At 38.6% G+C, this 23,429-nt stretch overlaps 2 protein-coding genes across 3 annotated transcripts; one reads left to right on the top strand and one right to left on the bottom strand.

Annotated features, from left to right (window-relative positions):
* Positions 1 to 111: 111 nt before the first annotated feature.
* On the bottom strand, positions 112 to 12,130 carry hsd20b2 (hydroxysteroid (20-beta) dehydrogenase 2). Its single transcript, XM_036564348.1, has 11 exons — positions 11,894 to 12,130; positions 8,110 to 8,156; positions 6,081 to 6,156; positions 5,430 to 5,540; positions 3,737 to 3,804; positions 3,597 to 3,641; positions 3,450 to 3,484; positions 3,282 to 3,363; positions 1,798 to 1,863; positions 1,180 to 1,329; positions 112 to 352 (listed from the first exon to the last, which is right to left on the bottom strand). The coding sequence occupies exons 1-11, from the start codon at positions 12,054 to 12,056 to the stop codon at positions 215 to 217; spliced, it is 981 nt and encodes a 326-aa protein (XP_036420241.1). The 5' UTR covers positions 12,057 to 12,130; the 3' UTR covers positions 112 to 214.
* A 5,246-nt stretch (positions 12,131 to 17,376) lies between these two features.
* On the top strand, positions 17,377 to 20,060 carry si:ch211-284e13.9 (uncharacterized protein LOC566600 homolog). 2 transcript variants are annotated; one of them, XM_036564351.1, is made up of 3 exons: positions 17,377 to 17,506; positions 18,323 to 18,379; positions 19,311 to 20,060. In XM_036564351.1, exons 2-3 carry the CDS (start codon positions 18,353 to 18,355, stop codon positions 19,767 to 19,769), a joined length of 486 nt encoding a protein of 161 aa, XP_036420244.1. In that variant the 5' UTR covers positions 17,377 to 17,506; positions 18,323 to 18,352; the 3' UTR covers positions 19,770 to 20,060. The 2 variants fall into 2 exon arrangements, with proteins under 2 accessions (XP_036420244.1, XP_036420245.1); XM_036564352.1 differs by having other exon boundaries at positions 17,394 to 17,498.
* Positions 20,061 to 23,429: the final 3,369 nt, after the last annotated feature.

Genomic DNA, 23,429 nt, shown 5'->3' with positions numbered 1-23,429 from the left:
TAGCTTTAATCTAAAGCTGGGCTCATATATACTTTCTGGAAATCATAATGTGTGTACCGTACGTGATACGTGGTCAAGTGTTAAAGTGGCTTCTTCATTACAGGTATTTTACAGTGTACAAAAATAGAGGTCTGTAGGTTATTTTCTGTGTGTACTGAAGTCCCATTTCTTGTTTGTTCCTGCAAATCTCAGAGTGTATATGTGTATGTGTGAATCACTCCTCTTTGCTGTAGTTCTGTGCTACTCTCTTCTCGATGTGCGGCTTAATGTCCTGTGCAATTTTCTCCATACGGCGCAAGCAGAATGGAGAGAGACGCAGCCAGGCTGGGAAAATGAGGGACAGAGCGATGTGCTGTGGAGAGGGAAGAATAGAAAGATAGCGAGAGTGAGTGAGGGCTTGGTTATTTGCACATGTAACATACTTCATTTTTTTATAGATGATTACAGCTTCAGATCATTTCAGCTGAACAAAAAGCATCTAAAATGAATAAATATAAAAAAAACACAATTTTTATATGACAAGTGTTTCCAAATATTTGAATAATAGTCTACATTCACAGTGTTCGTAAGAGGGGTTATAACTCAGTGACTGAAATGGATTCCTACTCCCTCATTCGTCCTGTGATATATTCAGAGGTGAATTATAACTAAATAGCTGTAAAAATGCATGAACCAGTAAATCAATTTGCACATTTTCCCATCAGCCTAGATCAGCATTTATCAGTCACATAAACAAACCAACTCCTCATAAGCACAGCTGAAGTTAGCTTCTCATTTGTATAGCTGTAAAAGTTGAAAACGTGTCTAGGCTACACGTTTAACTCTTTATACATGATTTCTGTGGCCTAACAGTGTTAGGGTCTTTGTAGTACTTTCGGCCCAAATGAAAGTAGTAAGTGTGGGCCAGAATTGGGCCATCACTCATTTGCTATCTGGAAATCCTCTCAGTTATTGCATTGCACTGCAGCGCAGCTCATTGTCTATAACGACACTAACAGTGCACCTAACAACAGTCCTTAAATTAAGGGTAATCTAAACCCATTTTTTTGCATATAAATGAGGAGCATTATTAAAAAGCTGAGATTTCAGAATATTTTGAAACCAGACTCTGGGACAATCCTGGAAAATCCTGGACAGGAGCTGCAACACCAGCCATAGTGTTGAGAGCTGCGTGGGTACCTGTAGTGCGTGTGTGAGGCAGCCGCTGGTGAATGAGCTGTAGCCCACAGTGTTGAGAGCGTCTTTGGCAAACGAAGCTGCACTCAACACCATAGGACTCACTGCTATATTATAGGTCATATTAGTGCTTACAACAAAAGGAGTCACACACTGCAGAGGAGTGAGAGAGAGAGAGAGAGAGAGAGAGATTAGTAAAGATGCCTTTGAAAAATGAGTTTTGGTGTTGAAGATTTAATTTACATTAAAAGAACAGCTTTACAAATTCCAAAAATCAAATGTACACCATTTTCCACCTTTCCACTAAAACAGTGAGGTCAGAGAGGTAAAACATGTTTGGTGTTAGCAGTTTTCTCCTTGGTTTTGCACTGGAGCTACGAGGCTAATACAGCTAACAACTTATGGAAGCACATATCCACCGATTAGCATTGTGTGAACTGCAGCCTAAGTCATCACACCCTTGCCTCACACTGCAATCAGTTGTTCAGTAATCTCGAACAGACTTGCTAGTGTAGTTTCCGACACTGTATGACATATGTTATCTATAAAAATGGTCAAAAGTACATTACATAGCTATAAACTGTGGCAGTCAGCAAAGCCTGATTTTTTAAAGCAACCTACCTGAACAGTGATTCCTCGTGACCTGTATTCTGCATGCAGGCAGCGAGAGAAATATGTCACAAATATCTGGGATGGAGAAGACAAGAAAAGAAATATGTGATAATATATACATACATACATACAGTCACATGCAAATGTTTAAACACCACCGGTCAAATGACATGTTTTGTTGATGTTATAGGAGAAGATATGTTAACACATGTTAATCCTCAACGTGGAGAGAGAAAATATTCTCAACATACAGTACTTTCCCTTCTAATGTTATTCTCTGAACATGTTATTTTACCTTATATGTTACTTTCTTAAGGTCTCAGCCATGTATATTGTAGAGTTTTAGCAAATGGCCTTAACTGTCACACTCTCATCTTGTCAACTCACTCCTTTGTTTGTATTGAAATGACCCTTTGTCTCATGACGAGGTGATAGCAATCATCCCCCTCGTCCATCCTAATCTCTACCCCTACATCTCCTTTCATATCTTCATCCTTCCTCCTCTGCAGTTCTCAGTGTATATAAAGCTCTCCCAAAATATTTCTTGATAGACTGGTGACAGCCTGGTGCCCTAGCTGTGTAATTTTTATACACAGTTTCTATTTATTTGCATAACAAATATAAAATAGCATAACTTGTGGCACAGACCACATTTAGTTTTTTTGTTTTTTCCCCAGTATGTTAAATTTAGGCGGTACGGTGGCGCAGTGGGTAGCACTGTCGCCTCACAGCAAGAAGGGCCTGGGTTAGATTCCCGGCCGGGCGACCAGGGTCCTTTCTGTGTGGAGTTTGCATGTTCTCCCCATGTCTGCGTGGGTTTCCTCCCATAGTCCAAAGACATGCAGTCAGGCCAATTGGACACGCTAAATTGCCCCTAGGTGTGAATATATGTGTGTGATTGTATATGTATGTCTATCTGTCTGCCCTGCGATGGACTGGCGACCTGTCCAGGGTGTATCCTGCCTTCCGCCCAATGACAGCTGGGATAGGCTCCAGCACCCCACCGTGACCCAGAAGGATAAGTGGTTTAGATGATGTATGTATGTTAAATTTAGTAAATAAGCAGTAATTGTGTTTTCCAACGTGCAGAAGTGTGTTCTCCGTAGAGAGTAAAATATTTCAACAGGTCACTTGACCAAGGGTGCCAAATTCTTTGCATGACTTTACGTATACATACAGAGCTTTGTTTTAGACACCCGAGAACAAAAATGAAATTGTAAAAATACATTTTAAGCATTTGTCTTCTCAGTGAAGCACTTCACAATACATACAAATATCATTAATATGATAAATAGTCAATTTATGTATCTGTTCTTTAACGTAGGCGTTTAACTTAGTCGCATTTTTTTCAAAATAAGATTTTTTTTCTTACTTTTTACTGTATTTATATCTGTTTGTTTTTTTACAGGCTAAACACACTTATAGCCAAAAGAAATGGTTCTGTACATATTAAACCTAAATGTGTTTATGTGCATGCATGTGTCGGGTGTTACCTTTGTAGAAGAGTATACTGTGACCAACGGCTGTGGCTGAGAAGCAGCTTCTGATGATATGTTAATGATAAGTCCTTTACCTCTACACATAGATACAAATACCATGTAACACCAGCAGTCACGCTTTGATGCAAATCTGATACGTTCAGAGCAAAACTGAATGTGTACCTTTCAACCATGTGTGGCAAAATCAGTCTGCTCATCTACATAAAGACAAAACCAATCACATTATTGTCAGCATGATTACAGTAACAATCCTTCATCTCAGTACCGAACAAACTGTCGGAGTGATGCAGTAAACACACAGATCTGTACCTGCGCAACAGACAGGATGTTGCAGTTGATCACTTCAGTGATTCTCTGAAAAGGTGAGCACAGATATACACAGAACTCAGTGCCATTAGTTACACACACACACACACACACAACATACAGTAGCTGTCATGTCACTGTACCTGTTCTGGGTCAGGAACATCCAAAAAATGCACAAGCTTTCCAGCATAATTCATACCAACGTTGTTTACTGTGGAGATAGCGAGAGCATGTGGGTCAAGATGAAAAGGTGAAGACGTGATTTTGCACTTACTTTCCTTCTCTTTGCTCATCACCTATTTGTTAATGATTGTTAATGATGATAAACACATATTAAAACACATCTTAAAGTTGTTCACACAAGTAGCATGTTTGGTATTTGAAGTTTATACAAGCTGCCTTAAAACCTTGAAGATAAATTATTGTTTACAAATAAAAATACACTCGCCAGGTGTATTTCAGTAAGAAAGTATACCTCGCTTGTACTACCACTACCTGTACACTTTACTAGAAACACCTTACTTGTACTTCCACTACCTGTACACTTTACTAGAAACACCTTACTTGTACTTCCACTAACTGTACACTTTACTAGAAACACCTTACTTGTACTTCCACTCACTGTCTACTTTTTTAGAAACACCTCGCTTGTACTTCCACTAACTGGCCACATTATTAGAAACACCTCGCTTGTACTTCCACTAACTGGCCACTTTATTAGAAATAACTCACTTGTACATCCACTAACTGGCCACTTTATTAGAAACATCCCACTTGTACATCCACTAAATTGCAAGTTATCAGTAACACTTCACTTGTACTTCCACAAACTGTCCACTTTATTAGAAACACCTCAATTGTACTTCCACTAACTGTCCAGTTAATTAGAAACACCTCATATGTATGTAAATTAACTATCCACTTTAAAAACACCTCACTTGTACTTTGACCAACTGTCCACTTTATTAGAAACACCTGAATTGTATGTCCACTGACTGGCCACTTTATTAGAAACACCTTAACTTGTATGCCCACTATTTGGCCACTTTATTAGAAATAACTCACTTGTACTTCCACTAACTGTCCAGTTAATTAGAAACGCCTCATAGGTAAGTAAATCTACTTTAGAAACACCTCTTTTGTACATCCATATTAGAAACGCCTCACTTGTACTTCCACTAACTGGAATTACAAGTGAGTAACCATCCACTAACACCTCACTTGTACTTCCACTAACTGGAATTACAAGTGAGTAACCATCCACTAACACCTCAACTGTTCGTCCATAAACTGTCCACTTTATTAGAAACTCCTGAATTGTACGTCCATAAACTGTCCACTTTATTAAAACACAAAAATGTCCACTAACTATAAGAAGCCCTTACCTTATACATCCCCTAAGTAGGTGTACAGTTACAGACCATAGTTCATCTGTTGTTGCAGAATCTACCACCCCCCTCTACCCCGTTCATGATGCTGCTGACCAAATACTATTTTGCTGGCATAAATGCAGCAGTGTCACACACATCAGTGTCACTGCAAGGTTGAGAGTGGTCCACTGCCCAAACAAATCCAGCCATAAGCACCTCTATAGTCAGAAACTGACCACTGATAAAGGGCTAGAGGAGGCTGACACAAACTGTAGCCTCAACAGATAAGCTACAGTCTCTAATAAAGTGAATGATGAAGGGACTGTGTTGTGGCAAAGCTCTTGGAGGTCATTCGACATTACAATATGTATTTTCAGCAGCTTGGATGCTGACGTTAATGTTTTTAACAGTATAATCACAAGGTTCTAATCTATAATAATCGAAGAGTTTTAACTCATTGTATTACCCAGAATGCCAATCTCCAGGCCTTTGAGTTGCTGTGCGATGACTGGGTAGATGGAGTCGCCTTCAGTGAAATCAGCCTGAATGACACGCGTCTGTCGTCCAAATTGTGACTCTAGGACAAAAACACACAATGTTAATATCAACTAATGCTAGTCGATATACGGTCTTACACAAATGTTTTTGTCCCCAGGTAAAATTACATGTTTTTGATTTTCAACATGTTGTTTGACCCAAACTTCTGCATATGACTGTGCACTCATCATCTCATCATCTATCATCACAGACATCTAGTTTTCAAAATGCTTTTAACATAAGTGAACAAGTTCTCTTTGTCAGTTTAACATATTGGAAATTTATTTGCGATAATATTTGTGTCTGTAGTACCTTAATAATAACATTTCCCATGGATTTTATCCCCTCGCTGTGATATAAACCCCACTTTGAAACAAACCTTTTTAGGCTTTTCTCTATTTTGGAGGTTACTAGCTTGTGAGATTTGAGAGGAACATGGCTTTCTACAGAAAGAGTTTTTTGGGCCTTTCGACTATAATGGATGACAAAACTGTTACTATAATGTTTATAGACGATTTTGTAATACTTCATGACTCAGAAGGATGCAGTCCCCACCCATGTTTTCTTGACTGTCACTCACCTATTTTTTTGGCAACGCTGTGGAGCTTCTCCTCTGAACGGCTGATCAGAACAACATCCAAGCCTCGTCTTGCCAGCTAACACGCATATGTGCACATAAAACAGAAACAAAAGCACTGTTTATCTGTTCCATTCAGGCGCTCTGTGGAACAGTATTACTCAGGGGAGGAGTGTTTGTAAACTGAGATGTTCTGTTCAGAGCCGCAGGCTACAGAAGTGCAGGTGCAGGGACATGTTGATTTTAGAGCAGCTCTATTTCAGCTTACAACACAGTAGTACAACTAGTAATCTGAGACTGTTCCCAAAATAGACAGTGCCTGTCACAAGTTTGGGGACAGCTTTTTTACATGGTTTTAATACAAGTAAGGATGTTTTCTTTACTGTTTCAAAATGACATAGCTGGTTAGATTTTGTCAAGAAGAAGTAGGAAAAATGTCAGCTGTATAAACCACATTTTGGCCAAAAAAGTTTTAATATGCTGTTTCATGCTAACAACTTTTTTTCAGCGTTTTAATAGGAGTAAGAATGTTTTCTTTACTGTTTTGAAATTACATATTACATAGAGAAGCTGGAAAGATTCTGCCAAAAGAAAATGCCAAAGTCCACTCATTTCATCGTCTTGTGGTGATGTCAGCACTCATTAGCACTCAGATCTGTCAGCTGTATAAACCACATTTGGGCCAAAAGAGTTTTAATATGCTGTTTCATGCTAACACAACCTGTGTGACTATTTCTGCTTGTGTAATTGAAAAGTAAAACTGAAAATCAAACATTACATGAGACTTTTCTTAGGATTGTGTTCTCCCATAAGATTATATGTTTGCATGTTCTATTCTCACTCTATTTAGCACTATGTATCAGAGGAATATTCCAGGAGCTTAATGGAAATGTGTCTTTCTCAGTATCATGTCTCTGAGAACACTTTGTTCTAAAAATATTTTCTCACTACATAAATAAAAATAAGCTTCTGTTTCCATTTTTTCTGGCCTGGGGCGATTGGGAGCAAAACACATGAGATGCCAAAAGCCATTTTGTGCGGGGAGACAGGTCAGAGGCTTGTTCTGACCCTGCTTGTTCTGACAGAGCCCATAGATACACTCGGAATTCACTTGTGATATTAAGGCTACACTACGTAAGATTTGGGAATTTGGAGACCTCTCTGGTGGAAATGGGTAACTGCAAGTAACGTGTGGAAGAACATTTTGTAACGTGGGTTGCGCTTCGGACCGCCTGCCTGAGGGGACAAATCTGATGACTGCAAGTTGAAAGAGAATTCAAAGAAAACTTGAAAACTTGGTGAAGGATGTGAATTATCTACCATTGTCATCATATCTTTATCAGTATAATGTTTTTGAGCCTATGTGTTTGACCTTAATATGTAAAAACGTAGACCGAAAAACTTTTTTTTTTCTCTCTTGACTCAGTAATGCTACGGCTTTCAGTTATAATAATTGGTAAAAATCTTACATTGTGCAGCTTTAACAATCATTATTACTTTATATATCCAACAGATGTGTAGCATAGATTTAAATATTTTAAATGATACATCAAAAGGTATTGTTAGACAATCCTGTCTTCAAATTTGATCATTGACTTTTGAAATACGAGGCATTTTGGATAATACTTACATCATGGCTCCATTTGCTATGTTATACAGCTTTCTCAGTCATTTTACAATCATATACAGCTCTGTTCTATTAATGGTTTGAAACACACAAAAATAGTATATTCATATCATTTTACACTTTTTTTTTTTTTTTACATAATTTTCTCTTCAGTTTAGTCCTGTCCAATTCCACCTACTGGCTGGGTGTTCCCTAATCACATGATACTTCCAAGCTGGGTGATTGAAGCCTAATCCCTGAACGGCTCAGCACGCTTGGTGGAGAAGGCTAACTGCCAATTCAGCTAAAAGAACCCTGCATTGGTTAGCATTGCGCTGAGTGATGCAGGAGAGGGAGGGCCATTACACCCACCTAGAGGTAACAAGGCCAATTCTAAGAAAGCATGAAAATAAGGACACCACTGACCTCCATGGCATAGGCCTGACCGATCCCCGCCGTCGCTCCAGTGACCACTGTGGAAAGACAAGAAGTGTAAAAGGTTTATAAACCATTCAAATATAAACTCCATATGTGGGTCCACTCATCAGTTTCTTTCTCTTATAACTGAAGAACTCACTTTCACAGTAGTTAATAGAGATGGCACCAGTTCCCAGACTGGGTATCAGTATTAGAATGATATCAACAGAAAATGCCGGATCACATGTCAGAGTGAAAAAACAAACGAAATGAATGACTCCGATTGAGTCCTTTAAAAAATCTATCCTTAAAAAAATTTAAGCTCAGTGTTGTGATGTCGATAGCTGTTTATTCCTTCCTGTGGGTTAGCAGAATGTTTGAGTAGTTTAAGCATTGCTAGCTTGCTACTGAAAGCTAGCTAGACAGATTTGTCATATCTGCCTATATCTTTACATGTTGTACACAGTGTAGTAAAGCTGGGGTCCTCAGACAGCTAAGAGTGCATACAGAGCACATATGAGCTGCACACAGAGAAGCAATACAAATCGGGCCAGTGGGGCCAGTGCCGAGGGGCCTCATGGTGCCCCAAGCCACAAGTCCTAAGGTGACTCAAGACTGGCGCCAGGCCACTGCAGACGCTAAGATTAAATGAACAATTTCCCCTTGAATATGTGACAACTCAATAAATAATAAACATTTAGTGAACTCAATAAATAAATTAATAACTCAATAAATAAATAGGCCCCGCAGCCCGTATCCTGCCACCACAGTTAAGATAAAAGTTCAATTTAAGAAAAAAAAAAAACATATAAGTTATAAGCCTTAACACCAAAAATGATCAGAAACGTATATGTGCAGGAAATAAAAAGTTAATGCATTTTAATTGCATTTTATTATTTAATGTACTGCTTTATTTATTATGTAACAATAATTTAGAATTATTCACAGTGGTGCTTATAGGTATCAGATGTCTGAAGCGTACCAAATGCCAAGTTACACCACAGGAAGCTACTATATGAAACTGCTGCCATCAAGTTTCCTCATGCATGACACAATGTGTTGCGATAGTTTAGAAATGACGTTTTTTTGGCTTAACATGTGTTTTTTTTTTACAATTTTATGGTGGAGTCGTACATGCAGGATGTTGTAAGGCAACACAGTCCCCAAAGAAATATATTTTTCAGATTTACCTCCATTACTTACCACCATTATCAAAACTGAACATAACCACTCCGGTGTAGGCTCACTGGTGGTTTTGGATAGTAAAGAAAAAGGCCATATTTATGTTGCTGACATTGTGGCCCCTGGTTCCTGTCACAACAAGAACTTGGCAAGTTTCTTTACAATGAACCATTTCACATCAAACCACTCTGAGTGACTTTGATTACAACTCAAGAAATGTAAATAAATTAGAGAAATGTTGAAAAGACTGTGGAATTCCCCTTTGAAAAATACTGGTTAATCAATAATGTGATATGATTAATTACTGATCCGTTTGAATGCATTTAACATCTCATCATGATGGTGTTTTGTGTTTAGGTTTATCAGTTCAGCCTACAGCCAGGAAAGATATCAAGTGGTAAATATCAACCCTCATACAGTTTCTGAACACAATGGCAAAGATGCATGAAGCCACTTGAGGCCTCAGAAATGTAAGCCTCTGGTTCTATCTGATGAGGTTCATTACCGTATGAAACAATCTATTAAAATAATGAAGTTGTTTCAATTGATACCATTGTATTGTGTATTGATTCATAACTAATTCAAGATTAAGCAGAAATTTCTGGGCTGTTGGAGTGAACCTGCAGTGCTGAAGAGATGAGGATCACTGAAACTGAAAGAGAGTAACAGTTTCTCCAGTGTAAAGTTATTTAAGCTTGGACGACGGCGCCGGCCACGAGGGCAAGGAGCGAGTCCCGAGCTCCGCCGCCCGGGCCCCGACCCCTGCTCCGCAGCGAGGCTGCTCGACTACACCTCATGTTCGACCCGTGCGGCTGAGCTGCGGGCTGAGGGCGGTGACGAGCAGGCGGAGCAGCGAGCTCTCGTTCCCTCTCGGCTCGGGTGCTCAATGAGAGCCAGCTGATGCTGATCTGGCTGGCAGCTTGAACGCCTTTTAAAAAGAGCTGAGAGGGAACAGAGCGAGAGAGAGGGACGAGCAGCAGCAGCAGCAACAACAACAACAACAACAACGACAACAACAACAGACTGAGGACGGAGCTGAAAAGCTTACTTTGAAAAGCTTTGGACTGAGAAGTCTAGCTTAAGCCACTGAAAAGTGGCCAGTGTATCGTTGGTTTTGGTTTGTTTGAGTTTGTTTTTATTTGGTGTGAGAATAAAACATGGCTGCTGCAACACTGAATCCTGCCTCCACTTAATTGTCTCGAGGCAGAAAGTTTGCGTGACTTTTTTTTTTTTAATTAGTTGTCAACTAATTGAATTTACACTGTATAAATAATGTTATTAGTATCATCATCATTAGTAGTAGTAGTGGTACTAGTAGCAGTGATACACACTTAGACGGTTCTTCAGGGGTTCTTTAGTAAAGAGAATGGTTCTATATAGAGCTATGAACACTCAAAGAACCCTTTGCATGATTAAAGGGTTCTTTGCATCACGAAAGGGTTCTTCATACTGATGGAGAATGAACTGAGGATGGTGCTAAATAGAACATTTTTGAATAGGGTTCCTCAGATTGATGGAGAATGTCCTGTACATAGTTCTAAATAGAACTTCCTTGAAAATGGTTCTATATAGCACCAAAAAGGGTTCTGCTATTGTTACGATGTCAAGCTTGTAACAACAGAAGAACCCTTTTTGGTGCTGTATAGAACGACATACAACACATTCTCCATCAATCTGAAGAACCAGCGTCCTCCTTGAGCCCGGGGTAGCACATGCCGTGCTACATCCACATAATTAAATGGCCAAGATGTAAACAAAGTCTTTCAGAGTGGTTTGATGTGAAAGACTTCGCTCTAGACAAACTTACAGAGTCAGAATTGTTCTCAGAGGTGGTGATAGGAACCAGACGTCCACGTCTAAAAGCTCCCTCACAGAAATCTAATACATGAAACGGCTATGAAAACGCCTGATGTCTGAGACATGTTTTACAATAGTTTTGTGATGAAGTTTTGGTCTAAAATGACTTGTTAATCAATTTATTTTATTCTATGCGCAGTGAATGGATGCACGAAGGTTGTTCTAAGGCAAAATAGTCCCCAAAGGAAACTTATTTTTTTAAGATTTCTGACTTTACTGTCATCAACATTACATAAAAACCTCAGAAGACGTGGAGGTTCACTGGTGGATTTGGACAGTAAATAAAATGGCTATATTTGTGTTGTAGACATCAGGACCCCTGGTTTTCTATCAGCACCACTGTCAGAAAACCTGAACCTGTAACTTTCTTTACAACTAGCCATTTTACATCAGTCCACTCTGAGTGACTTTGTTTACATCGCAACGACGGAATTATGCCAAAAAAAAATCGGTGAAAAAGTCGGTGGAATTCCCCTTTATGTATTCCTCACTGGAACCACTTTAAATGCCTTTGTTTACATCTTAATGATTCAATTATGCTTTTTTCTAATTGCAATAAATTCTACGAATCCTCATGTGAGAATGTAAACAACCAGAGACTTCAGTTGCTATTACTGTGTGATTATCAGGTAGCTGAGCGTTTTACACCTGAGGCTCTGAGGGCTGAAGGAAAAAAGATGAAAAGCAGAAATGGTTATGATTTAATTCACCTCAGTTGCTACAAATACGCTACATCACCTGATAACTGCCTTACCTGCCCACTGGCCGAAATTTCTCACATCCGTGCGCCAAAATTTGGACAGCACGTAGGTCTTGAACCCTTTCCAGCAACCCCACGACCACCTCAGCAGGTAATACAGCGCCGTGCAGCCGCCCAGGAAGCACAGGAACCCGTAGCACCCATCAGCTTCAGCCATGGTCACTCACCCCTAATGTCGCTTTTAGCAGCCACCGCGGAAAACTTCTCACATTTCAGCTTTAAACCGGGTTCACTGAGACTCGCGCCCACCGCGTCCACAACCCGCTCTGCTATTCGCCAGCCGCGCCAGCCGCGCGTCGTAGTGGGTGGCGTTAGCGAATCACAACACTGCGGTTTGAATATTAACTCCGCCTCCGCCTATAAGTGAACTCATGTTTGCTAAGGCGAAAAATGTAACTCCTGTTTGCTAATGGGAAAAAAAGCCCTGAGGAGAAAATGAAGCAGCAAAAAAATCTACAGTTTTGTTCACTATTTTTTCACATTTTCTTCATAATTGAGTCGTTAAGATGTAAACAAAGCCGTTTAGAGTGGTTTTATGTGAAATGCTCCCTTCTAGAGTCAGAACTGTTCACAGTGGTGCTGATAGGAACCAGATGTCTGAAGAGTTTTAATGCCTCTAAAAAGCTGCCTCACTTTAAGTTATTATATGAAATGGCTGTCTGACGCTTGAGACGTTGTTTTATCATAAGATTTTGTGCTAAAACATAATTAAAAAAAATAAATTAAAAAAATCCGGCCTGGAGAGGAACATTCAGGGTGTTCTAAGGTAATGTAGTTCCCCAAAAAACATTTTTTTCACCATTTTCTTACCATTACAACATTACACATAAAACCTCTGTAAGGTTTCTGGTAGTTTTGGATAGGGAATAAAATGGCTATATTTGTGTTGCAGACATCGTGACCCCTGGTTCCTATCACCACCACTGTTGAGAATCTGTGACATCAATCAGACAAGTTTCTCTAGGAAAGCGGATTTCACATTAAACCATTCTGAATGACATTGTATACACCCCAACATCTCAATTATGCAGACATGTGAAAAATGCTTGGAATTTTCCTTCAAAGCATGTATAGGTAGATGTTTCTACACTGCCAGGAAAGTGTAGTCCCCCATGGCAAGAACAATGGAAATGTACCCTCACGGGTACAGCATGGCCCTCAGGGTCTAATTGTTTACCTTAAATGAGTGCCCTTGAAGAAAGCACCACTGTGACAGCGTTTTTACCCTGAAAAGCAAGGTAGATTAAAGATATAGCTTTGTTAGGCATTAAGGATTCAAGAAATTCCAGTATATGGGGAAGTGTGTTTAGTCATGTGGGACACACCCTGACCGAGAAAGCCATTTTTTAAATTCAGTATCCCTGGAAATGACTGTTTTTTATTTTGCAGCATTAATAAGCACCAGGTTACTGTACTTACAGCTTACTTTGTAACTGAATGCACATATTTACAGACTTTCTAGAAAAACTGAGTTCCTTGAAAAGTCTTGATGGAACATCCTTTAAAAAGAGGTTCATCAAGGCTTCTATAAATGCAGAGGTATGCAGATTCAATTACAAACGTTTGGGTGCCCCTGGTCAAATGACACTTTTTTGTTGATTTCCTAAGTGAAATTATGTTAGCACATGCTCCACACAGAACACACTTAAATACAGCATTTTTATGCAAATTTTAGTGCACAATTTGTGGTAACACTGTATTTGGAGTGGTCGTTGGTTGATAATAACCTCTTAACAGATTATTAATAACACATCAACAACATATCAGTGAAGTAGCAGTAGTGAAGCATCTGAATACACTGAAGTAAATGTCTTGTAGATGTTCTGTTGATACATTACTTACATTAAGTAGATGTATTGTTAATATGTTACTTCCATTACCCAAAACCCTGGCCCTAATCCTAGCCCTAACCTTGGCCCAAAACCTAATCATAACCCTCATATGTCTTTGTTACAGAGAGTCTGTTGAGTGTTTGTTTCATCTAAAAAGACCACTCAGAATAAAGTGTCACACAGTTTCTATTCGTTTGATGAGTTTAACATTGGAATATAAAATGTGCCATAGCTTTTGCACAGGCCATGTTTTATGTTTTATTTCTTTTATTTTAAAATATTTAATTCAGCAAATAAAACAATCAACATAACATGTCCACGGGCGCCAACACTTTTACTTCCGACTGAGCAGAAACATAGCAACTCAAAGAACGCTTAGAATGCTTTTAATGGATCTTTGCATGGTTCTACCTGCTGCATAGCTTTCTTTGTTGTATAACCTTTCTTTAAAATGGTTCTGTTTAGCACCAGAAAGGGTTCCACTATTGTTCCAATTTTCTTTTTCATATATAGTGAACAAAATCACCCATATAAATGAACACATTTCGAGAGTGTAGCTGAAAGCATTCAGGTGTTATGGGGCTGTACGTTGGGTAATGTGGGCAGTGAAAGATAAAACTATCCTTCTATTCAGTTTCCTGCTATCATTGATCTTGTGATGTAATGCCGGTGATACTCTTGTGAGCATCAGCTGAATCTGGAGTAAAGTGTTTCTTAAGTTGATAACCTGTGTGTCCTCATTCCTCTCCGTCTCTCTATTTCTGTGCTGCAGGCTTTTCTCTTTCTCTGCTGCTTTTGTGTTATCTGGCGGCTCTGCTGGTGAGTAAGTCTCAGGTGTTTCTGTTTGTGCGCTACATGTTTGAGTCTCATGCTGATAATTTTCTCCAAACACACACACTCACTCCCTCAACACGCGCTCAGGAGCCAGAGAATGTCACACGCGCGTAGCACGATGTTCAGAACAGCAGACAAAGAGCTCAATTCTGCTGGATTAGATACACAGCACTGTTAGTCAGTGCAGCTACAGTACAGAGTACAGACAGCTGATATTCATATGACACAGAGATGTACAGCTATAGTGTAATCAGCTTTACTATGACAGCTATAATACTGTCAATTTGGTAAATATGTAAATTCTTTAATTTAAATACAACATGAATAATCTGAAATAAAACAAGACTCATTTTAACTAAAACATGACAAACATTAAATAAAGTGTGACTAATTTTAAATAAATCATGTCTAACTTTAACTAAAACAGCCATATGTTTAAATATCAGGTCTAACCAACTAAAACAGGACTAACTGAATGAATCAGGTCTAGCTTCAACTAAAACAGCTCTAACTTTAAATAAATCAGGTCTAACTTTAGCTAAAACAGGACTGACTTTAAATAAATCAGGTCTAACTTCAATTAAAATAGGACTAACCTTACATAAATCAGGTCTAATTTCAACTAAAACAGGGCTAACTATAAATAAATCAGGTCTAACCTTACATAAATCAGGTCTAAGGTTAACTAAAACAGGACTAACCTTACATAAATCAGGTCTAACTTCAACTAAAACAGGGCTAACTTCAAATAAATCAGGTCTAGCATCAACTAAAATAGGACTAACTTTACATAAATCAGGTCTAGCTTCAACTAAAATAGGATTAACTTGAAATAATCAGGACAAACTTCAACTACAACAGGACTAACTTTACATAAATCAGGTCTGACCTCAACTACAACAGGACTAACTTTACATAAACCAGGTCTGACCTCAACTAAAACAGGACAAACTTAATAATAACTATAACTAAGACAGGATTAACCTTGAATAAATCAGGTGTAGCATCAACTAAAACAGGACTAACTTTAACTAAAACAAGACTAATTCACTAAAACAAGACTAACTACAACATGATAAACTCTAACCAAAACATGATTAGCTTGTACTAACTAAAGAAACAGCACTGAATTAATTAATCAAAACAGGAGAAATGTTAAACAAAACAAGGCTAACTTTTAACAAAACAAAACAAACTTTATCTAAAACATACTTTAACAAAGCTGGAATGGTCAAGCAAGACTAACTTCAAACAAAACATGATCAACTTTAACTAAACCAGGGTTAAATAACTAAAACATGATTGATTTGAACTGAAACAGGATTACTAACTAAAACAGGATCAACTTTAAACAAAACACGACTGCCTTTAACTAAAGTAGAAATAGCTTTAAACTAAAGAGGATTAACTTCAGTTCAGGAACTTGTTACATCTGAATCAATCATGGCATGACTAGGTTTTATAATCATTTGTGATTTAGTGTAATCCTTTATTGATCACATTAAGCTACAAACTATGATGATCAACTACACAGTAAAAATACATTATAATGGTCCAAGATTTGTGAAGAACAGAAAGTGTTCTATATGAACAAAAATGACTGAACAGCTGCAGTTCAGCATTGTAAACACAAGATGGCATCAGCCGTTTATTTCATAATCTAAAGAGCTGAAATCCTTAAGGAGTCACCACACCACGAAACCCTGAACATATTTCAAAACCCAGCCCGTCAGAAAAGTGCAGACCAGAGTGTGACAACAGTCTGGTGAAATAAGACCAGGAGATGAGGTCAAACGAATGGAAGTAATGGATTTCAGAAACCATAATCTTTGTACTCACTCTCACTGTCCACTTCATGAGCTCCACCTGTCTTATAGGTCCACTAGGTGAATCAGTAAGACTGTAGCCCTCCATTCATCATTAGTCAGTTTGTGGTCACAGAGTTTTATTTGGGTGATAGGCCATTATCAACACTATATTATTATGATGTTATCCAATATATTTAGCGGATCAGGTATTATATGGGTGGCGGACCATCATCAATATGATATTATTATTACATCTAATATATTTAGTGGATCAGGCATTATTTGGGGGGGATGGATCATTCATGGTGGATCATTCTCAGCACAGTGACACTGACATGGTAGTGTGCGATGCTGGTAAGTGTTGTGGTTTTTATACACATCAGTGGATGTCCACCCCCAAAAAGTCATTTTTTTTTAAACAACTCCTCTTTTAACACAATACTAACACACAATACTATAATAAATAAATAAATACATACATACATACATGCATACATAAATAAGCCAAAAATAAAACTCCAATGTTTTGCTTTGACAGCACCGACATGTAAGTACCTATATGAGATTATAATGCATCCTATATGTGCTGTTTGTAAATACACATGAATAAAATAATAACGATATGTTCAATATTTAGTATTTACATGTACTCTTCAAAGCTTAACCCCCAAACCTAACCTTAACCTCAACGTGCATAAAAAGAAAGTCAGTCTGTGTAAAGCACTTTACTGTGCCTGGAGCATTTTACCACTATTGATGAGGAGGTCAGGCCTGTTTTTCTTTGCTTTCCCTCCAATAACGGGACAGTTAACATGTCCAGCAAAGCCCAGCTGGAATTTAGAATAAAATTAGAATATCTTTCAGCAGAAACACATATTTAGGCCAAACTGACTCCACAATGTCCATAAGAAACCTGTGGAACCCAACACAAACAATTTAATAACAAATTCACACAAATGTGTTCAGTCAGTTCTGAAAGTGAAAGTGTGCTCAGCGGAATTCCCCTCACTGTAAGTCATTTCCCCAGCGATACAAAAACAAACTAGAAACCTTGTTTGAGCATTTCACACCTGACACAGACGAAGCTTTGTGTGTTGAAGTGGGTCTGCTCTGAGGATTTAAGAGGTGTACAGGTACCAGCTTTGAGTCCTTAATTGCTCTCTCTTTCTCTCTCTCTCTCTCTCTCTCTCTCTCTCTCTCTCTCTCTCTCTCTCGCTTCTGCTTCGTCTGAGAGATTCTTACTGCTTTTCAGCCGTTTGTGATTGTATGGCGCTCTGTAGCACAAATAAGGCCATTGTTATGGAATGGCTGTCACATTTCTTGTCATTTGATCTAATGTGAAGTACATTAAGGCTCTTTCAGAACTGCAGTGCTGTGATTATGTGCTAGGATTCATGTTCTTTGCAGTCTCACAGTAAATGATCCTGTAAGAGAAAGTGAAATTGGCGTGTTAGAGAAAGACTGTGAAAGAGAAAGACCATGTGCCTTTCTGCTAATCACGCTACATACGCAGTAAATATCATCTCAATCTCTCCTTCTATCCCTCTTTTCTCTACATATCTTTCTTTCTTCATAAATTTCCTATCATTATTTCTGTCTCTCTTCTTCTCTAACTCTCTCAGCCTTTCTCTCTCTTTCTGTCTGCCTCACCTATAAATCACCATATCATATCTCTTTGTATTCCTTTCTCTCTGTTTATTTCTTTTTTTCGCCCTCCCTATAGCTTTGTCTCTTCCCCTTTTTCATTTTTTTGCTTTTCTCTCTTTTTGACTTTCTTTTTTGCTCTCATTTTTATCTCTCTGTTGCTGTGTTTCTCAGTTCTCTTCCTTTGCCCTCTCCTTCTATTTGAATCACCTTGATATATATGTGTCTGTCTTTTTGTATTTCTCTTTTTCAGCCTAACCCCCCCCTCTCTCTCTGTCTCTCTCTGTCTCTCTCTCTCTCTCTAGGTGTAGATACAGTCCAGAAAGATCGGCATCATGAGTGGTTCTGCCTCTGTGCCAAAGGTAGGCCTAAGGCTAAGGCTAAAGCTAAAGCTACGTAACAGCGCTGTCCTCAGTGTGACGTCAGACATTTCGCACACGCTCTATTTCAGGCTCTAAGTCCAGTAGAGAACTGCAGGGGGATTTATGCTATTAGCAGCTATTTTAGCACACTGTGTCAGGGGCTGTGATTAGCTGTGACGCAATTTTCCACGGCCACACGGGCCCAGGTCCTGCTCCTTTTCCCCATTAGCCGAGATTATGTACACGCAGCCAACGGAAGCAAGTGAGAATATGCTGGAAGACGTTCCAAACCTGGTGACTGAGATCATTTGCCTTGACTGAAACTGTCAAAAACCAACCACATATACTGAATATGCAATAATTTAGATAATAACTTAGAGGTGAGCGATGTGGCAAAAATGTAATATTGCGTTACTTTAAGAAACTCTTTCACGATATGTCGTAATTTTCATTTTTTCAGACATCTGATCAGCTGGACCAAAGAAATAAGAAGTGCTACAATTTAAAAATTCTATTAAAACTGTGAACACAGTGATTTTTATTCAATATTTGGCATATTGTGTTGCACTAAATCCAGTTAAACAGGACTAATTTTGCTCTCTTTATAAAGAAACATACCATTTTTCAGTGTTCTAGAAGTACTGATTATGTCCACGATATGTTCAGAAAAGCATATTATATTGTATTGTGACAAAATTTATCATGATAACAATATATACTGTCATGTTGCCCAGCCCTAACACAACTCAGTTACTGTAACCATTATGCAAGTCTGAAGTACTTAGGCTTATATGAGTTATTCTTTCTTGACTTTCCAGTGGAAGTAGACATTTTTGTTACAGTACTTATCCAACTACTGCATTATTATGAATAACAGTGGATATATAACAGCAGACATTCCATTTGTCTAACTCTTATGCCTCCTCTTTAGTGTCCAGTCTGCCATAAGTCAGATGTGAAAAAGTTGGATGGGCAGTGTGTCTTGTGCCTGCACTGTTCCAGCTGGCTGCGCCGTGTGTATCGGTTCTGTGGGGCCTGTCTGAGAGAGTGGTCAAGTGACTGTCCGGTGGACTCTACCTGCAACCTGCCCAATTGCGCTCTCCGCGCTGCCCTGCTCTCTACCAACCGCATCAATAACCCTAAATACTCTGTAAATGGATGCCCTTATTTCAGGGCCTGTCCCACCTGTAGGGCTCTGCTCACCCATACTGGACAAGGCTGCCCCAACATTGTCTGCCCTCAGTGCCACACAAGTTTCTGCTTCCGCTGCCTTCATCAGATTTGCAATGGCATTGGCATTGTAGATTTAAACTTCAGACTGCAAGGCCACAGAATTGAGCGATGCACTATAGTGGAAAACAGCATGTCTCTTACTGCGCTTGGCTTGTAATTGAGTTTATAGCAGCTAAACACATGATTTTTTACATTGGTCTTTCTTCCTTTCTTTCTTGTGAACCCCAACTCTGCTCTTGAAACCCACCAATCAGGAGTCCCATTCCTAAACCTATATCATAATAATCTCATAAATATCATAAAAATGATTTCATAACATAATCAGGACATCTGAACATGGGCAGAGTTGGGCTAAGAGTTAAGACCACAATCTGGTCTTCTTGTTACTGTTCATTACTGATTGCTTCAGTTCTAACAGAATCAATAAACCTTTGATTTGTGAGTATGAAATAATGATTGTGTAATATTGTGGGTAACATGGATGTGAGTGAATGAAACTTTAGGACACAGATCTTCCTTCTTAGAAGCGAACTCAAATATTTTAATGGTTCTCTAAAATGATAACTTTACAGGGCAATGAAAAAACCTACTTTACTTTTAGTGTAAGTCAATGGAACCATTTGGGTCATTTCTTTTAGTCCATTTATCATAAAATTTATGCAAAATGTAAAGGGCAACAGGCATTTTCAAATTATGACAAAAACTGAAAAATTTGAAAGGTTTTCTTCTGAAAGCATCAATATGGAGTTGGTCCCCCCTTTGCAGCTATAACACTCTTCTGGGAAGCTTTCAACAAATGGCAATATTTTACTGGACTTGAAATGAAGAAAATTCATGTGCATGATAGCCAGTTAGCTGTCAGCTAACATTAGCTAACAGTTGCACTCTGCTCTTTTAAAACTCAGAAAATGAAAATGCTCTAGTCTGTTTGAAATTATGATTTTTGTTAGCTTACTATTAGAGGTTGAACTGAGTATAAAGGCAGCCAGATTTTTTACTATTTTAAATGAAAATCACAGGCTGAGCTCACTGGTTGAGTTCATGCCCCTTACTGGGTGCCACCGTAATGGCCGGCCCAGTCTCCATACCTGCACTGCTGTCTCTGAGAGGGGTCATGACCCCACATAAGCTGCTATGAAGAGCAAAGCTCACTGAAACCCTGGGTGTAAATATAGTAACCCAAAGCAGAGCCATGTCTGTTTCTCAGCTGAGCTGGGATTATTCGTACTTTCTCTTACTATCTCTCTCCTCACTCTTTCTCTCTCTTCTTAAACCCTCTGTTACCCTCTCTCTGTTGTCCACTGATTTTTACACTCTTGGTACCTCAGTCCACCTTTCTCTCTTAGTAATTTCTCTCTCTCTCTCTCTCTCTCTCTCTCTCTCTCTCTCTCTCTCTCTCTCTCTCTCTCTATCTCTCTCTCCGGAAATTGTGCTACTAGTCTACTAGTTATGCACTGAATGGCTCTGTACAATCAACCCTGTACTGCAGACCACAGTACGTCTCTAAATAAGTCATTTTTGAAGTAGGAGTGCAGTATGCGATCAGGCATAATATGACGGACTACAGATTTTTTGGAAAAAATATCTAGAATTAAAATAGCAGTAAGAGGCAAGCCTATAGTCTTTCATCAAATCAGGCCTTGCACCAGAACTAATTCATAAGCATATCCATGTGCCACATAAACAAATGAATAAATAAGGAGAGCCACATTTGCAGAAAATCACCAATCATCTACCCTTTTAGGAAATCTGCTATCTTCCTAACAACATACAGTGCAGCCAGTACAGAGTGGGGCATTCAAACTCATTCAAACCATGTTAATCACAGACTCTTATATTGGGTGTGCACGGCATGCAGAGGTAGCATGTATGACATTCAGCTTCACTTTGATTGTTTATAGAAGCATATTAAAGAAGCAGTGGAGTTTAATATGGCGTGATGATTGGCTAGTGGGGCACTGCCACACTAAATGACACCCTGATGCCAGGCCTGCATCAAATACAATTGAGATCTATGCTTAATTAAACCCAAAGCTAATACAGTCAGTCATTAACATAAACGTAATGAGAATAATATAATGTAATGTACTAATGTAAAAGTACAATATATATGTAATTCTCTTTTCCTCAAGTGGCCTCTGCTGCTTGCCAGGCCACCACTGTACATAAGAATTATTAAAAAAAAATAAGAATGACTTGTCTGGTTAAAGATTAAAAAAGCTTAAACAAGCTTACAACAAACAAAAGTCAAGTTGCCAACTTAAACCCAATTAGTCATTTTCAGTATCCCCTGCTAGTTAGGTCTCCCCCTATCATATGATGCTACCAAGCTGGGAGGGTGATGGTTAGCATATCGCTGTTGTTGGAAGAAAACCTTATATCTCCAAAACGGTAACTTTACAGGAGAAGGAAAAAAAATTACTTTACTTTTAATGTAAGTCAATGGAACCAGAATTTTTTCCAAGTCATTTTGGGCTGTTTCTTTCAGTTCATTCATCATGAAATTTACACACAGTGTAAAGGGCAACAGGTATTTTCAAATTATGTCAAAAACTGGAAAATGTAAAAAATGGGGATGCGAGGTTTTCTTCTGACAACAGCGAAGCGCCTCTGTACTTTTCATCTGCTCCTTATGCAACATCAATGGACAGCTTAACATGCTTGGAGAAGAAAACTAGTTATTCTATTACATCAGCTAACGAATGCCTGTGTTGGCCAGCATCAAACTGGATGTTGGGTGGAATTATGCTCACTTGGACTCTCTGCCACCAGTGGCTGTGGCATCGCTGGAGATCGTACTCACAACCTCCTGTGCTGTACTTCTACTCTACTGTATTCTGTTGAATTGGTTAAGTCTTCTGGATCATGTTAGAATCATGTGGATCTGAACTGACCTGCAATAAAACACTGCAAGAGAATTTCCAGGAGCAAACAATAGTGCTGCAGAAATTTAGTCAAACACGTTTTACTGTTTTCATCATTACAAAGTCAGTGTAGAATACAAACACCATCATTTATTCTACTGATTCTATTTTAAACAAGAGAGAGAGGAAAGTGTGACTCATGGTCTTCTACACACTAATAATAACCTGTTCAACTCTCCAGTACCAATACCAGGTAAGACTGAGGGGGTTGCTGTGTTCATCTGTTTATAAAAGAGGAGGCCTTGATGAAAAGTCATGTGGCAGTGAGGAATCTATACATAGTGATCTATACATAGCAACTACTGAACAGGCTTTTATATGGGGTCAATAGCAGGTTTTTTGGTATGATTGCATAACATTGAATGTGTTCTTTAAAGCTCTGCTGCAAAGAAATTTAGATTTATTTGTTAAATAAAAAACAAAAAACAAAACATTAAATGTGCCATAATTTTTGCACAGACAACATTTTGTTTTATTTTCCCTAAACATGTTAAATTCAGCAAATAAACAGAAACTGTGCACTAAAATGTGTGGTGTGTCCACTTATTTCTACTTAGAAAATCAGCAAAACATTTGACTAGGGCACCCAAGTTTTTGCACATGACTGAATGTGAAACACATGCAACCCTCTTTTTCTTTTTCTTTGATTATTTCTCACCCATGACTCTCTGAAACTCTGAATATTGTGTCAGAAGTACAGATTCTAAACTTTCAATCCTTACAATGTTTACATATGTAAGCTGAAAACAAGCTCTTTAATTACGTTAGAATTTGATGTGTCTACTGTGTCTTGCTTCTGCCATGTTTAAGTTTTTTGGCATTAGAACAAATGGAAATTAGAAGTGATGCAGAATGTAAATTGGATGGAAAAATGTTATTTATTGTACAGCTAT

Source organism: Colossoma macropomum, unplaced genomic scaffold (assembly GCF_904425465.1).
Source record: "Colossoma macropomum unplaced genomic scaffold, Colossoma_macropomum, whole genome shotgun sequence".
NCBI lineage: Eukaryota > Metazoa > Chordata > Actinopteri > Characiformes > Serrasalmidae > Colossoma > Colossoma macropomum.
Note: the sequence above shows the minus strand (reverse complement) of the source record. Positions and strands in the feature narration are given on the sequence as shown.

Bases quoted from the DNA above. Each gene is read 5' to 3' on its own strand.
- hsd20b2 (XM_036564348.1), bottom strand. From the start codon at position 12,056: ATGGCTGAAGCTGATGGGTGCTACGGGTTCCTGTGCTTCCTGGGCGGC. The intron at 5,541-6,080 runs GTGAGTGACAGT...TTTTTGTCCTAG, and splicing joins CAGCGTTGCCAAAAAAATAG to AGTCACAATTTGGACGACAG. The intron at 3,364-3,449 runs GTACACATTCAG...ATCTATGTGTAG, and splicing joins TTGCCACACATGGTTGAAAG to AGGTAAAGGACTTATCATTA.
- si:ch211-284e13.9 (XM_036564351.1), top strand. From the start codon at position 18,353: ATGAGTGGTTCTGCCTCTGTGCCAAAG. The intron at 18,380-19,310 runs GTAGGCCTAAGG...CCTCCTCTTTAG, and splicing joins GTTCTGCCTCTGTGCCAAAG to TGTCCAGTCTGCCATAAGTC.